Here is a 16,459-nt window from a genome sequence, read left to right on the forward strand (position 1 = left end):
TTTAGCTGTGCTGTGGGATGAACCCATGCTAAACAACTGAGCTATACCCCCAGCTCCAAATACATATTTAAGTGATAGTTTTCCTTTTTTTTTTCAACAAAAGCAGTAATTTATAATGTCTAATTTAAGGAAACAAAACACGAATAACTTTTCTTTTTTGCCTATAGGAGCACTGTCATTTGGTGAGGGAGACTTTTCCATGTTTTGAAGTAGAGCTTCTTTTTGAAGTTCAAATATAGTAACTTGGTAGCATTCTCAAGGTCCTTGGACATGGAATCTCCCAGAGCTCTGTCAGAGGAGACAGAGCTAACTTGAATACCACCTTCTCTGTGGCTAAGCATTTCATGACATTGGAAACACTGAGAATACCTTGCTGATATTTTCTTCTCCAATTGTGACTTCATTATGTATTGCTTTGCAGAAAACTTGCTTTATTTGATGAATGGAATTCCTTGGCTGTCTATGTTTCAATGGATAACACAGTGGTCATTGAAGATATCAGTGAGTTCCCGGATTGCTTACCTTCCCAGTTGGTGGACGATGAGTTCTTTACTCACCACTTCAAAATCTGAAATTCAAAAAAATCTTTGGCCTGCCCCAGGGTGGGGGAACCTAGGGGAGCATAGGGCTCTGCTTTTCTTCTCTTTCAGCTTCAACTATTAGAGGGTCTTTGCTGCCTCTCAAAGATGTACCACTTCCTTTCCCTGCAGGTGACCCAAAATGTGTATAATCTATGAAACCACCAGTAGATGGCTGTGGAGGCCCATCCTTATCAGGACCTATGTCCTTTGCCATAGGTGTGAGAGCAACTTAAAGATATAGTCCCTGTCTCAAAAACCCTTGCAGACTGTTTGAGAAATGAGATTCAAGGAACCCAGAATACCTGTTGGGAGCCGAGCAAGTACTCAATGGCCAGCATACAGAGCATGAGGCTGAAGGAATGACCTTGATTTCCTGTGGGAAGTGGGGCTGGCTGGGCCCTGTTAGCAGCAGGGAAAGCCTTCTTATTTCTATCTTTAGAGTATTTCCTATGGCCAGACTGCCTTACTTACCCAGATCTCTTGTTTTCTGTTTCTAGAAAAAATGTGCCGAGTCCTTCCCTTTAGTGCTGACACAACTGACGAAAGCCCCCCTGATTCTTTTGTCACTTCGAACCAGAGTAAAGGCACCTCTGCCTTCTGCCCAGCCTGGAAACCCCTGCTCCTCATTGTGCCCCTTCGCTTGGGCATAAACCAAATCAATCCTGTGTATGTTGATGCATTCAAAGTAAGTTGCTCCTTGGCCCAAACCCTTTGCTGCCTGCCCATCACACTGCCATGTCAGCACATTGATCCGTGAGCAGCAGTCCACAAGTGAGCTGAGAATCTTGCATTCTCTTTCCCTCCAGGAGTGTTTTAAGATGCCACAGTCTTTAGGGGCATTAGGAGGAAAACCAAATAACGCCTATTATTTCATAGGATTCTTAGGTAAGAAAGGATGAATTGCAAGTAAGTCATCATGGGCTAGGGGAGGGTGTGGGAAGAAGGTATGCATGGGAGATGGGTAGTTCCCATGAGTGGGCCCCTATTTAGCCCAGTGATACTGTGGCATCTGGTCAGCTCCTTCTGTCTCCAACCTGAAGTATGAAGAGTAATGCTTCCATGGCCTGCTGGAAAGCAGGTGCCATTTTGATGCCTTCACTTTCTTGCCTCTTGAGAAGATGGTGTCAGTACTTTTGTGCGGGATGGCCCCAAGGTCGTAGCATTATTCCAGAACATTTCTCTCCTGCCTGTGAGGTCCTGGGGAGCAGGGTTTCGTACGCTTGGCCTTGCTGATTTAGGGTTCAGGCAATCAGGCTAAGAGCATCCCTGCCTTCCTAGGCTCTCATAGCTAGGCCTGCTGACTCACTGTTCAGAGCCAAGATGGGGTCAAAATTAGAGGAGTCAAGGACAGAAATGTGTCTTTCTAAAATCTCTTCATACACAAATGAGCCAAGGTGAGCTAGCTCAGTCCTCCTGGAAATTCACTGTGTGCATATCTCCTTGAGAGCCTACCAGAATGCAGACTTGGTGTTCTGGGATGGAGCCTGAGATTTATGTTTGTAAATAGGTGCCAATGCTGCACAGAGCACACTTCGAGTACCAATAGATCAGGCACCTGCTTAGTGCTGAAGAGTATGAGTGAGGGAGTAATATGGTTCAAGGCACCTCTTGCAGGAATGGAATAGCCAGAGACTGGGCCTCAAGGAAGTTATGCTCTTACATTGGTGAATAGGCAGGGAGATCTAGAGCAGTTATAAGGGAATGGTGTGAGGAGATGTACCTAGGACAGGGCGGAGATGAACTTGGTCATCCTCCCCAAGCCATCTCTTTGGAGATTTGATCAAGTGAGGTGGGATGACCACAGACAAACAGTGGACCCTCAGGTTATGACCAGCCTAACATATGAACAACTTGGGTTAATTAGGTTAATGGAAGATTCATCTGCCTCTTGTTATCTGTAGTGTATACCCAGGTAAACATCCAGATCTCAGCTGTATTGATTTACAGACAACTTGAGTTACAACCAGCCCCTGGGAGCCGATCGAGTTTGTAAGTCAAGGGTCCACTGTACCTGGCTTTCCACACCTCTCTCTGAGTTAATAGCTGTTTGACTACAGGAAAAGGAGATCAACTTTTTCAATTTCAGGTTCCTCATATATAAAGTAGCCTACCACTTGAATCCTCATTAGGTAATCTCACAAGAAGGTGTTCAGCAAAGAGCCAGGCACATATGAGGTGTAATGGGAAAATACAGTGAATGTTTACATATATATTACAGTAAAAGATGCATTGCCATTAATCTTGCTCAAAATATTCCTCCTCGCTTCAAAAATACGTATCGCACCATCTTGCCATTTTCTAAGACAGCTCTGGAAGTTCTCTCTTATTACAGTCTTCAGTTACATTGTGGCTGCCTCGATGTCTTTATCTGATCAAACACGTTTGTTTTTCATGATCATTTTGCCTTGGGGACAAGCCGGAAGTCACATGGTGCTGGATCCAGTGAATGGTGGATGAGGACACACTGTACTGCTTTGCTAAGCCTGTCTGTGTTGAATGGCACGTGGTAGCAGCATTCACCGTAGTTTTTATCACATCTGGTGAAGACTCTCGTGAAAGGGGTCTTCCAGAACTGCTTTAGGAAGTGGCAAGAATGATGGAATAAGTGTGTTAAAAGTGAGGGGGAGTGTTTTGAGGGGGATTAACCACAGTACGTCTTTTACTATAATTTCTATAATATTACAAGTGCTCTGTATTTTTTCTATCACTTTCTGTAGTACACACTCAGAAAAAGGTGGCTGTACTCCAGCACCTCTGTCATCGGATAGCTATTTCTTCCTACCTGTAGGGTGGTGGTTTCTTTGCAGCTGACCCTGCTCTTTCTAATGCTGCCATCTACTGGTTGCGTTTGAGAACTACATCTTGATGAAAAATCTGGAGCCCTTGGTGGTTTTTATTTTTCTAAGTACATTACAGAATCCCATTGGGAGACATGTACTTTCAAATGCCTTGTTTCTGAGCTTTTGGGTTCCTGTGAAAGAAAAATTTGCAAAAATATACAGTCACCCCTTCATATCCATGGGTTCCATATCCATGGATTTGACCTACCATAAATTGAAAATATTTGGGAAACAATTGTCTGTACTGAACATGTACAGACTTTCTCTTGTCATTATTAGCACAACACCACCATAAGATGGCGATTGTCATTTTCATTTTCCACATAGTGAAATGGTGATTAAGAGAGGTTATTTCTTCAGGGTCCTTCAGCTAGGAAGCACTAAAAGCCAGGATTCGATCCTAGTTTGGTCATCTCTGCCTGAACAGGAGTCAGCTCACTAAGATCTCATCCACAGGAGAGTTTACATGCTCTTTTGTTCTGGGTAGCATTTATTTAGGAGGCCAAGACCTTTTCCCTTACCAGAGGTGCTCTTAGAGTACAGGTCTGAAAACCAGTGGTCTAGAGCAAGATGCTTCTAACATAAAAGAAGCAGAAAGTTCCCTAATGGCACCTAGGCTCATAGTCTTGTGGCTATACTGTTGCCTCTTTACTACTGCTGCTCACAGTGCTTGCCATGTCATCTGTGGTCTCTCATTCTCACCTTTTCCCAAGCCTGTCACTTTCATTTCTGGACTTGGACTTTGAGGAGATGTAAATGCTAGGGCAAATCTTCTGATGGAAGGGCTAGATTTGGATACCAATGGCTTCCTTCAAGCATGTTCACCCTGGCTTTGGGCTTTTGGTCATTTCATTCTCATTGTCACCAAGAGGGCTTAGGGAACCAGGGTGTCTTCTCCCAAGGTTAGCAGTGGGGCTAGGACAAGTGGTTCTTCAAAGGTTTAGCATATCTCATTCAAAACAGGTGATGAGCTCATCTTCTTGGATCCTCACACAACCCAGACCTTTGTTGACACTGAAGAGAATGGAACAGTTGATGACCAGACTTTCCATTGCCTACAGTCCCCACAGCAGATGAACATCCTGAACTTGGATCCTTCTGTAGCACTGGTGGGTATCCAAAGGTTGGGTAGGCCAGGAAACACAAGGCTACCCTGTTAGTGTGGCTCCCTGGAAGTTACCCAGGTTGTTAGGCAGCATGGCAAGAGTAAGTTTGTTCACTGCTCCCATAAGAAGCAGTTTAATGTATAGGGAAAGGAATGGATCCTGGAGGCAAACTATGTGAGTTAGAACCGAGTCCCTGCCACTGACTATAGCTATGGACTTAGGGAAGTCATTTAACCTTTCTGAGCCTTGGTCTTCTCTAACTATGAGAAAAACAATACTTCCTTCTTCATGGGGTTGTGTGAGGTGCACTGTTGTAAGACACTTAGCATGGGGCCTGACACATTGTAAGCATTCTATAAATGTTATTATTAGTGTTATCATCCTTCCCCCCTTTCCTTCTTGCCCTTAAATTATTGCTATGTGAGCACAAGGAGTAATTAGGATGTGGCTAGGGTTGAAAAAGTGGGTAAGACCTCCCTGGGAGAACAGAGTCCATTTTTTTGATGCACAGAATCCAGAAAGTTGCAGGTTTCCCCAGAAATATGACTGCTATCAACACAAGTTAAAGGGGTGTCTTTCTGCAAAGTAGCCAGTGCTTCTGAGGCCTGTCTGCATCCTGACTTCCCATTTAATACAACTGTCAGAGCACTAGTGGCCAAGATATGACACAGCCCTCCTCTTATTTTGGGCTATTCTTTCACTACTGTGGAGTGGCTCTGAGGTTGGGGAAGAAGACACCTGGATTTCTTTTTTCTAATAGTATTTACCTGAGGCCAAAGCCACCTTATTAAGTATTGCCTCTAGTAAAAGTACTGGTTTGCTTTTATTTGCTAGTTTAATTGAATGTTTTTTTTATAGATGTGTCTATTTGCACATCAAATATGATGAGATTAACCCCATGTTTGGGGGACTGATCTTCAAGTTAAAGTTGTCCACAGCATGAGGGGAGGGGGACAGGGGGAAGGAATAGAGAACACGAATCTGAGAGACAGAGAATGAGACAGTGAGAAAGTGAGTAAAACACCACTGTCTGTGTACAAGTACGACAGTGATCTAGGAAAGAGAGAGAAGCCCAGCTAGCCTCCTTCCTCTATCTCGGAAGACATATCCAGAGACAGTGACCCACCTCCTAATTTTGGGCCAACATCTCCATCTTGCAATAAAAAGGGCAATTCTAAGTTATGTTCTTTTGTTTTGTCCAAGGGTTTTTTCTGCAAAGAAGAGAAAGACTTTGATAACTGGTGTAGCCTTGTTCAGAAGGTAAAGATGTATATTTTTTTTCAGTCTTACAAATGTAAGTTACTCAGTATATTTCCTTTGTAGGATTGTTTTCAGAGTAACATAAACTAGTCTGATATGATTTTATTATGAGAGAAAAACAAAGGCAGTAAAGCATCATATGTGAAGAACTGTGCATAACTTTGGGGGAACAAAGCAAAGCTTTTGTTTCAAATGTGCTTAATATGTCAGGTGAGTAATAGCCTTAGTGGTGAAACTTAATGTTTAATTTCATCACACTTATGAATCATATGAAATATTCAGCTAATATCCTACTATTTTAGCCTAAAAATGCCAACTTCACATTTCTTAGCACCAAATCTTTCCTTACTCTTCTAATGATATGCTGATGGTTAAAGAAACTAAAGTACTTTTCTATTTGTTTAGTGGCCCATTAACAGCTTCATATATTCCGGCGTGGTTTAGATGGCTTATCCTTCTATTAACTTTTTCAGTTTTTAAAATATAGACATGCTACCACTTCAAGGAATTACAATATGCAGTAATCCATGTAAAGTTATTCTTTTCTTTTGGTATCTTCTGTAAAAGGGGATGATTTCACTGGTGCAGCAGTCTTTGTATCTGTCTCCTTCATTGTCAGCCTCTAACACATGCCAGTAGATGGATGACATTTAAAAATGCTTATTGAAAGATCGAAGGGAGGTCATAAGAAGTAGTTTCAAGAGCCTCAGGTGGGGTGTCAAGAGACACAAAGTTCTCCTATCAGTGAAACAGAAGGATTGGAGACATGGGAGCCCAGAACCTTTGTAAGAATAAGAAGGGAAGATTTTTCTTCACAAGTGAATGAAAAACCAACACCAGTGTACCTAACTGAATCTGAGACCCTGTGTAATAATTTGCTGAGACGTAATAGAGAATTATTTTTTAAAGGCAATACTTGGACTTCAGAGTGCCTTAAATGTTGGACTATAACTGAAACCATGCTTATTTGTGCTGGTATTCTCCTGGGGCATATTTAATTTGATTATTAAATGACATTTCTTTGCAACAAATACTTCAGGAACATTTCATAGCTAAGTTGAGCTTGGGCCTGTGCACCTGGCCTGTGACAGAGTGTGGACAGTAAGTATTGGGTTCCATCAGCTACTCCTAGTGGCTTTCCTGCCTGGCCCACATGATCAGGAATTGAAGACAGCTGAGATCTTCAGATGGCTCAAGAAGAGGATATTTATACCTGCTAGACCTTTTTTTTTTTTTTTCTACCTGTCCCTCTTTTAGGGTTTGGGTCATAGATCACCACTTGGACAGAAATACAGTGACTCTATAGGATTTACAACTGTTTCTGTGTCTCCCCAGGAAATTCTGAAGGAGAACTTAAGGATGTTTGAATTAGTTCAGAAACATCCACCACATTGGCCTCCTTTTGTACCTCCAACCAAGCCAGAGGTGACAACCACTGGGGCAGGTAAGGTATTCAGGAGTTGTCGGGCAGAAGATTCACATGTAGCAGTTGTTTTATGAACAGAAACAACTGTGGCTCATGCTTTTTGTGGAAAGTAAAATTTCTACTCAGCTGGGTTGTATAAAGAATAATTTTTCCAATTATTTTTATCTTCTGATGAGCTGATATTTTTCAGTTTCAAAAATGATAAAGGACGAACATGGGCTTAGTATAAAAGTTCTATGCAAAATCAAGATGTCTAGAATTTGTTGTTGTTTTTTTGCGCTGTGGTTCAGAATAACAAACCAGAGGCTGTGGGTGATTCCAAAAGTATCTGAAAGGGCTTGCAGATTGTTGGCCAGCTCACTGATCCAGCCTATGTAACCGGCCTGGTTATTTTGAGTCTTTGTAGAGAATTTCTAATACTTAGCCATAACCCTAATTGTAAGTCTCCTACAGACAAGCCTTTCTATGGCCAAGTGATTCAAAACTGCGTAATCTTAATGATTGAGTAGTGTATTAATTGACCACATCAACCCAAATGACACGCTTTCCTTCTCATTTCTGTATTTTAATAGAATTCATTGACTCTACTGAACAACTGGAGGACTTTGACCTGGAAGAAGATTTTGAGATTCTGAGTGTGTAGTATAGTGGGAACTGAACTTGGAGCTGTCTTCCATATGGCACCGCAGGAACATGAACTTGTTACATAAAACAACTTTTCTAGTCAGCAAGTGCCTAATATGCCAACAACACACAAACCTGATAGCAGTCATGATGGAGTCAATCACCATGTCTCAACAAAAAGCAAAAAACAAAGAAATGACACCAACCCTTCCCCAGGAAGATATAGAACAATCATGGACTCTAGGAGCAGAAAGATTACGAGGAACCCATTGCTACCCAGCTTCTTACATAGCTACAGTAAGTCTTCAGCAGGTGAAATGAGGACATTTGGAAGACAGATGGCAACTCCCATTTGTTTTCATGCACCGGCAGATGAGGGATGGTTACGCTGTTCTTCACCCTTTCAGGTGTGACCTCTTTGGGGCTAAATACTAAGAAGCAATCTGTTCTCTTGCTCAAATAATAAAGTAAATCAGGGAGAAAAAGTTCCTGTTAATTATTTGAATATGTATTTTAAATAATAATTTATATCAAAACATTTGCCAAAGAAATGATGTTAAGTGTATACTTCTCAGTTGTCTTCCTATTTGGAGGAGCTTCAGTATTTGATGGGCACAGCCTTCATCCTTACTGATACTTTTGTCAGATATCACCTACCCGGTCTTTAGATCAATCATGCTCCTTAAATCAGGAGTCAGCAAACTTTTTCTGTAAAGGGCCAGATAGTAAATATTTTAGGCTTTGCAGGCCATGTGAGCTCTGTCACAAGCACTCAACTCTGCTGTGGAACTTCAGACGCAGTAACAGCCAACATGCATGTAACTTAGCGGGGCTTTAATCCACTAAAATGTTATTCACAAAAGCAAGTGAAGGGCTGGACTTGGCCTGCAGTCACTTGGCAATCACTTCAATTGCTAATTTGTTTGAGGAATTGAAAACAAATTTGGTTTGAATTATATTGTTTTGGTCGACAGCCATATTTATAAAGAATTATTCATGTAGTGAATCTAATCTGTGCAATAAATACAATTGCAAACCTCTCTAGGACTAGTAATTTACTAAGTTTTAAAACACATATTCATCAAATGAGCTTTGCTAACCACTCTTCTGTGAGGATACTCAAATCCTCACACTATCTTTCCATTTTCCTTGCCTTGCCTTCTTAATTTCACTCCCATCCTTAACATAGTCACACAGGATGCCAGCATCTGGGGTTTGCAAACTAGCACTAACCAATTCAGTTGTTCTCTGAGAGCCCATGTTTTCCTTTTTTTTCCCCAGTAGGTAATATATTTCAGAGGTTCAAAATTCAAAGATGCGAAATTATATTCAGTGAATATGTCTCTCTCACAGGTCAGTTTTCTTCCCTGAAGGTTCCCAATGTTATTCATTTCTTGTTTTTCCTTCCAGATGATGTATTTTATGCATATATAAATATACTCACATACTTAAGTGTATACACAGATATAAAAATGTATGCAAATACACACAAACATATATAGCTTAGATTTTATTTTAATGGCTTTAATATTTCTCTAGTTTTAATTTATTTATAAATTATCCCAAGGCCACAGAAATATGCAAATTCTTTCTTGAATTCTAGCATGTGATGGGGATAAAAGTAATTGTAGGCTTATCTTGAAGCATACTGTGGGTTTGCTGACCAGTAGAGGACTCTTTCAACTATTTGACTTTGATCATTTTCTCTGATCTTTTCTTGCTTCAATATTTTGTTATACAGTTTAATGAGAATGGATATTAGAAAAGTTTTTATCAAAGAATGCCAAGAGTCAAGTATTCAGATTTTATTCATTTTATTTGCTATGTAGAAAGTTGACACCATATTTATTACTCAGGAGGTTAAGATGACAGTAGTTCAGATTATACTGATTAAGCTTTGGCTGTGTTGGCACAGTTTACATAATACTTAAAGAAACAGAATCACCTGGAAGGAATTGCCTCATGTGAACATATCTAAAAGTGTCATGGGAAACTGGTAATTAAAGAAAGTGGCCAAGATGAAAACCCCATACAGAATATGCTTTATAGCCAACTCAGGCTTGCTTTAGGTCTACTAACTGTTAATAAGAGCAGTGTTCTAAATTTATGAGTATTAAAAAAGTTTAAAAGGCTACCTATGAAAGAGCAGTAGGATAACCATTGTAATGCAAAGCCTGAGCCTCAGAATGCAAAGAACTAACACACTACAACTTCACTGTACCGCATGGAGTACATTTGGATGGCATATAGAATAAACAGAGACTTTTAAGAAATTGAGAAAAAGTAAATGAGATGTACCTTTTTATTCCTCTAGCCCAAAACACATTCCATACCTTCTTACCCATTTACTCCTCTACCCCTGGCCCAGGAGAAAGTGCTGTGGTTTCTGTTTCCTTTTATGGCCTTGGCCACATTTATTGCAGCCTCTGTTCTACTTGGCCCAAGCCAAGTCCTCTGGCTAGGAAGAATGAGCCAGCAAGGAGGATGTGATTTGTCTAGGCCCATATGAAATTAAAGGCTGCTGGCCATCAAGCCTTTCTCAGCAATGTGGGACCCAGTCTTGCATACTTTGGAAGGAGTCATGGCTGACCCTGCAATACTGGCTGGCAATTCCTTCCAGTTCCACCCAGACACAGGAGACCTCTTGGCATAGTGAGGGCTTGCCCTATGCACACTCAAACCATCTGTGAATGTTCAGCCAGGTAATTTTTTTTAAATGTAGAAGCACTGGGTTCTGGCTTAAGCCGAATAATGTGTGGTAACTTCTAGACGTAACGAAGTGACTTACTAGCTATTATGAAGAGATTTCTAATCAAGACAGTATGGCTTCTAGCAGTCTTAAGAAAGTCCAGCAAATCTTTCTGAGGTAGCCATGAATTGACATGCAAACATCCAAATAGAAGCCTAGCACCAGGTTGATGAAATAGGGACAGCAGACCTCACAGGGTGGGCTCATCTAATGGGCCCGAAGGTTGGGGTGACCAGTGTCCAGCAGTCCAGCCCAAAAGCACCTCCAATGTATAACTTGACAGATAGGCAAATGGGCTCACGCTTTCCTTCTTCTGATTGTTCAGGCTTGCAAGGTGACCATTGTGAGGGGTATGCAAGGCAATGGGCAGAGTGGTAGGTGCCACTCTACAGATTTTTCATGCACACCTGGCAGCGGCTAACCCTGGTGTGGAGCTGCCCGGCTTTCAGTGTTTCTGACACAGGTTCTTCCCTAAACTGTTGCCTCTCCTCTACTGTCGTCAACCAGAAACTGTACTTGTTGGCAAAGTAGTGGCAGGTGCCTCGGGCACCACTACACTCGATGAAAGGAGTTGCCCGGAAATCCTCAAGGCAGGAGCCTGGGGAAACCAAAGACTGGCCTCCACCCTCGGCCCCAGTGGCAGTGTGCTGAAATAGATGACAAGGGGGTTGGTGTGAGTGGCACCTGCTGAGACCTGGCACAGGGAGGTGATGGATTCTGTGGCTACAGGGGGACACATATGCCCTGTTCCTAAGCCCTCGTCCCTTGGATCAGCCCCTGCTTCTAGCCAGCATGCCAAAAACTATGTTTTAGAGGAGCAGCTGCCCATCCTCCCTCATAGCAATTCCTCTGTACCCTCCTAACGTGTCATGCCAGTGACTACATTTCAACCAGTGTTTCCCACAGTGCTGCTTTGCCACTGAGTTTGGAGGTATGTTAGATATCCTCTCCCCCAATTTTCATGGGCAAATAAATGTGAGAACAGCTGGACTAAGGCAAATTCACCAGGTTTTGTAATTGCAGTTCTCCAACCCCTTTGCTATTGTGCCTTGTCCACTAAGCAGGGAAAGAGTGGACAGTATTCCACCACATTCATCCAACCACGGCCCCTCCCTTAGCAGCATGTCCATCAATAGCTCTGACCTGGTTGCCTCTATTGGAGCTAATATTTTCAGTCTGTGCCACACCCTTTAGGGTGATATATAGTGTTTGTTACCGGCTGAGTGAAGGAAGTCTGTGTATTTGGCCTAAATGTCTCAATCCTCATTTCAGAGGGCTCCCTCAGCATTCACTTGCAGGGCTACTTATGAGCTGACAGTTGCTGTACCCACAGACAGCAGTCCCTGTCTTCCCCTATTCCCAACTCCTCCTTCACCTCAGCTAGGTTATCATCTGAACCACAGGATGTGGGGAAGAGGCTTAATGCACACTTGTGTCAGCAAATGGCCAAAAGAGTATATGCCAAGTAGGAGTTCTTACTTGGCAGAACTCTGAGACAGTGAGAGTCTCCAGGTGACCTTTCAAGTGATCCTTCCTGAGAACTGAAGCATCAAAGTTTTCTTCATTTTGACCCCCAGGATAGAAAACTTTCTAAAACATGACACAACCCCTTGCTTTACTAAACAGAAGACACTGTACTGTAAACTTTGCAGATGACTCAAGCTTGTTATGGCAAATGTGAGGTTTTTGTGGAGGGCAATTATGTAAGGGCCCTGTACAAAAGTGTGCAGCTTATAAAACTCTTGAGCCACCTTCAAATCATTTTTTCTCTTTTCTCTTTTTTAGTTAGCATGCTCATTGTCGCAAAATGCCTACTAGGTAGTCTAAATCCCACCCTTACTGATTTTCAGGAAATATATACTTGCATATTAGAATTATATGCAAATAAGAGTAAAAGGATTCTGAATAAGAGCTAAGCTCTCCCATGAACAGAGCACATGAGATTTAGTACACAGGATTTGTGTGATTTCTTGTGGAAACTTAGGGGTCCTTTCTCCTTACTTCCTAGTCTGGGTGGTACATGGGATGGAATGGCAGGTGAGGTAATTCTCTAGTACTTCGGGATAAACTGCCAGTTGTGCAAAGGTAGCGTATTACAAGGAAGCAATATACCCCAGGTAGGTAAACTGAAGTGAGGGAGCCTGTGACTTGGAAATTGTTTAAAGGTACTCACTCCCTCACATTCTTGCCCCAGTGACTCAGCAGGATGGTCTGGATAGGCAGGCTACTTAAGTAACCACCACACTGGGTTTTCTGGGACTTGTCCTGGCTCTAAAGCCTGACTTCTCATCTGATGAATGATATTCACTGAATACCATGTGCGTGACTCCAGGCCTCTTTGGCATTACAGATGTTCTCTTTCTTAGCAAGACACACCAAATGTCTGGCCACTGTCTTCCCCTCATACCCAGAACTACCTGTCATTCATGCAGAACTAGATTCTTTGGTTTTATGCCAGGCTCCAGGTGAGCAATTCCTTTCCTTTCTAAATCTGCCTGAAGGCTGGGAGCCAGTCAGAGGTGCCCTCCCACAGCCCTGGTTCTCTGCTTCTCCACAGTGAGGGTGCAGAGTCTTACCATGAGGAAGGAGTACCCGATCCATAGGCTTCGCCAGCCCAGAGGGCACTGTGGGATGGTGATGTCCTGGCTGTGCATAGCAATGGCTTGTGATGGTGCCTCACACACAGAGCAGCGGCTGATGTACTGGGGAATCTGGGCCTGGCTGACGGGCATCATGGGAATAGGAGCAGTAGTGGAAAGCCAGTAGGACTTATCATTGCGTCGGGCATAGTGGCACACTTCATTGATGTTGCAGTAAATGAAAGGCATGGTGCTGAAGCGGGGGAGGCAGGAGCCAGCAAACCCTGGGCAGAGAGGGAGAAGGTGGGTTAGGTCCATCTGAAGGGCAGAACTACTACGACTGGGCTAGCTAGTGGTTTGGATTTACATCCAGATGCTTGACCAGACCAGGGCAGCCTTCTAGTCTTGTGACACCAACTTATAAGGAAGTCTTTAGATCAAATCCTATTATAAATGTACCAGGGAGGTTTGATAATGATGAAAATTGTTATAAACTCAATCACCCCCTATTTAATCTGCTTTGTAAAACCATTTAATAGACTGAAGCTACCTATAAGAATTAGCACACCTTTGGATAATGCAATTAACTCTTGGTGATCATCACACCCCTGCAGGTCGTGGTATTATTGTGAGTATCACTAATCCTTACCGTAGACATTTTACACCGAGTAACTCACATACTGCATACACTACCCTATGTGATAGCTACTATAATTAGCTGCATTCATTAAGGAGGAGGTAGAAACTCAGGTTGAATGACTTGCCTAGGGTACATGTCTAGGAAGTGGCACCACCATTTGAACACAGATCTGCCTGATTCCTAGAACCCCTTATACAACAGTGGACGTGAGGGACTGGGAGAAGGGAGGTGGTTAGTGTTGGAGCTTGTGGTGACAGGTGGCCTGGGTTGGCTGTCAGGGCTAGTTCTTACCCAAATCTTGGTTGTGGGCTTTCTCCTGGCCCTCCACGAACAGCAGGCTGTAACCCACCCACAGCTGGCTCATCCCGATGGGGCACAGAGGCACTTGTGCTGACTGGCTGTGCTTCACCAATGTGTAGCCCATTCTTGCGCTGTGCCCAGGCCTCCCAGGGCTCCCAGAGGGGCCTGGCTTCCCTGGAGCTCCTGAGAGGGAGACAGCATAAAACCATGCAGGCATGTTGTATGCATATGCTATTTCACTTGATCCTCATGATAACCCTGGGAGATGGTACTGTTATCAGCCAAACTGTACATGAGAAGACTGAGGCTCAGGGCTTCCATAGTCAGTAAGTGGTAGAGCTGGCATTCTAGTTTAGATGTATCCAAATAGAGTTCCCAATTTTTCCCCCAGTACTGGGAACTGAACTCAGGACCTTGTGCTTGCTGGGCAGTTGCAATGCCACAGAGCTACATTCCCAGCCCTAGAGTTCCCACTTACAAAAAGTGCATTATTGGGGTTTCTTCTCCTGGCTGGTCACCTGTCCTTGGGTTATGTATCCTTGGGGATAATGGGATTGTGGTAAGATCATTCTGAGGCTCTTACTTAAAGACTCTCATAGGAGATAGCTGCTGAACTGGAGCAGAGCTTAGGAACAGCAGTCCAAAATTTTCCTCCTCTCCTTTCCTGCCCATAGCACATGTGGCCATTGGCTTGCAACACTTTCCCATGGAACCTCAGAACTGTTTGCTACTCAGGACAACTGATCTGCTATCTCTAGTATAAAATGAAAGGTTAGCAAGAGAGGTATGGACAGAGAGACTCATCTCAAATGCTGTTATCCCTTGAACCACCCTCTTCCATCCATGTTAGAATCTCTGGGTGGAAAGGGAAAGGAGCAGGGCAGTTGGCCATGCTGTAGTGTAGTCATAGTGCTTAAAAGCTAGATGATGGCCCATAAAAAGTTTGCAACAGTCCTTTGCCTTCCAGAATGTTGGACTTCCTTTCACAGGCTCAGAACAGTATGGGGTGTCACTGGATGTCAGCCAAGTTTTTGAGCTTCCTGGGAGTGTCAAGCTCTACTGTCAGGTTGATTGACTCTCACATTCGAGTTTCTGACTCATCTCTAAGCCTCAGGCCCTCAGAGAAGCCCTCTGTCCCTAGTGTGACATCAACAAACCTTCAAATCCTGGGGGGCCTTGCAGTCCAGGGTGACCAGGATCACCGAGTGTCCCAGGCGGGCCTGGAAGCCCGCTGAAGCCATCCTTGCCAGGGATTCCAGGTAAACCTTTGGTACCTGCAGGAGAGAAAGCCCACAGGGTGGAAGAATTCAATGTAGTGGGTCCAGAAACACCCTCCTGGGAAGGAGGATGCTCAAGACTCACCCGGAGAAGGAACACTGGCTACCTAGTTGAAGCAAAGCTGGACCCTAGATGCCAGGTTTCCTGTCAACCAGCCCTTGACTTTCCCTACATCCTCATGATGCACTTTATCTGCCACCACACTCCCTCCATTTTTAAGTGGCACTTTAGAGAGGAACAAGTTGTCTGGAGGAGTGGCCATGCTCAGCTCATACATTCTCCAAAGCCAGATACAATCACTGCTGTTTTGGCTCTGCCAGCCTTCCCTTCCCTCGTCAAAAGCACAGTAGCCTTGTGAAGGAGAGGAAGTGCTGGAGGAAGGTGCCCCCCAGAACTGGTGTTCCTAGCCAGTTGCTTTTGCCTCTCAATAACACCTTTTGGTTTCCTAAGAAGTCTTCTTGCTCTGATGCCATCCTTACCTTGTGGACCAACAGGACCTTGCTTCCCAGGGTCCCCTGCAAGACCAGGAATGCCATTGATGCCTGGTAGACCCAAGGGACCAGGAGGAATCTGGATAGCTTCCACAGCTAGAGTTTTCCCAGGAGCACCTTGAAGGCCTGGAGAGCCTGTGGGCAGATGGGGGAAATGGCATTGTTAGGCTGAGGACAACAGAGGAGGAGAACAGGACAGAGCCTAAGGAGCCTTCCTTTCTGCCTCACAATCATCTGCTTTTTGCACTGTCTTCATAGTCTTCACTAGATAGCTCCAGTATGACAGTCCCTACTCTCTACACAGTGCCTTCATTGCAATTAGCTCCCAGTGGCTTGGTGGCTCTTTATGGGTAGGGACTGGGTCATATTCATCTTGACTCCCCAGGGCCCAGCACAGAACCTGGCAGGCGGTAGGCAATTAAGAAGCATCTGTTGTACTTGCTTTGGCTAAAGGAAGGAGCAATTGGCTTACTCACCATACTGGTCAGAAAATAGTACAAAGGAGACTTGGAATGTGTCCAACCCCAGAGGTTCAGTTAGCATCATAGTCTATGAGCCTGACCCCAGCCAGCTCCCTTGCTAATA

At 43.7% G+C, this 16,459-nt stretch overlaps 2 protein-coding genes across 4 annotated transcripts in view; one reads left to right on the forward strand and one right to left on the reverse strand.

The window, feature by feature from the left end:
- Atg4a (autophagy related 4A cysteine peptidase) overlaps positions 1–9,163 on the forward strand; it is a 58,037-nt gene extending 48,874 nt beyond the window's left edge. Inside the window, exons 7-13 of the mRNA XM_010603051.3 lie at positions 422–501; positions 1,079–1,266; positions 1,388–1,466; positions 4,385–4,530; positions 5,731–5,787; positions 7,123–7,231; positions 7,786–9,163. Of these exons, the coding sequence (XP_010601353.1) occupies positions 422–501; positions 1,079–1,266; positions 1,388–1,466; positions 4,385–4,530; positions 5,731–5,787; positions 7,123–7,231; positions 7,786–7,856 (730 nt within the window). The 3' untranslated portion in view covers positions 7,857–9,163. The remainder of the gene's footprint in view (positions 1–421; positions 502–1,078; positions 1,267–1,387; positions 1,467–4,384; positions 4,531–5,730; positions 5,788–7,122; positions 7,232–7,785) is intronic.
- A 524-nt stretch (positions 9,164–9,687) lies between these two features.
- The window catches only part of Col4a6 (collagen type IV alpha 6 chain), a 359,207-nt gene continuing 352,435 nt past the window's right edge, over positions 9,688–16,459 (reverse strand). For all 3 annotated transcript variants that reach the window (XM_010603052.2, XM_033760322.1, XM_033760323.1), the window contains 5 exons: positions 15,863–16,009; positions 15,263–15,379; positions 14,097–14,288; positions 13,163–13,449; positions 9,688–11,233 (listed from right to left, as the gene is read on the reverse strand). In XM_010603052.2, coding sequence (XP_010601354.1) covers positions 10,973–11,233; positions 13,163–13,449; positions 14,097–14,288; positions 15,263–15,379; positions 15,863–16,009 — 1,004 coding nt within the window. In that variant the 3' untranslated portion in view covers positions 9,688–10,972. The remainder of the gene's footprint in view (positions 11,234–13,162; positions 13,450–14,096; positions 14,289–15,262; positions 15,380–15,862; positions 16,010–16,459) is intronic.

This window comes from Fukomys damarensis, unplaced genomic scaffold, assembly GCF_012274545.1.
Source record: "Fukomys damarensis isolate Sample0158 unplaced genomic scaffold, DMR_v1.0_HiC HiC_scaffold_39, whole genome shotgun sequence".
NCBI classification, from domain to species: Eukaryota; Metazoa; Chordata; class Mammalia; order Rodentia; family Bathyergidae; genus Fukomys; species Fukomys damarensis.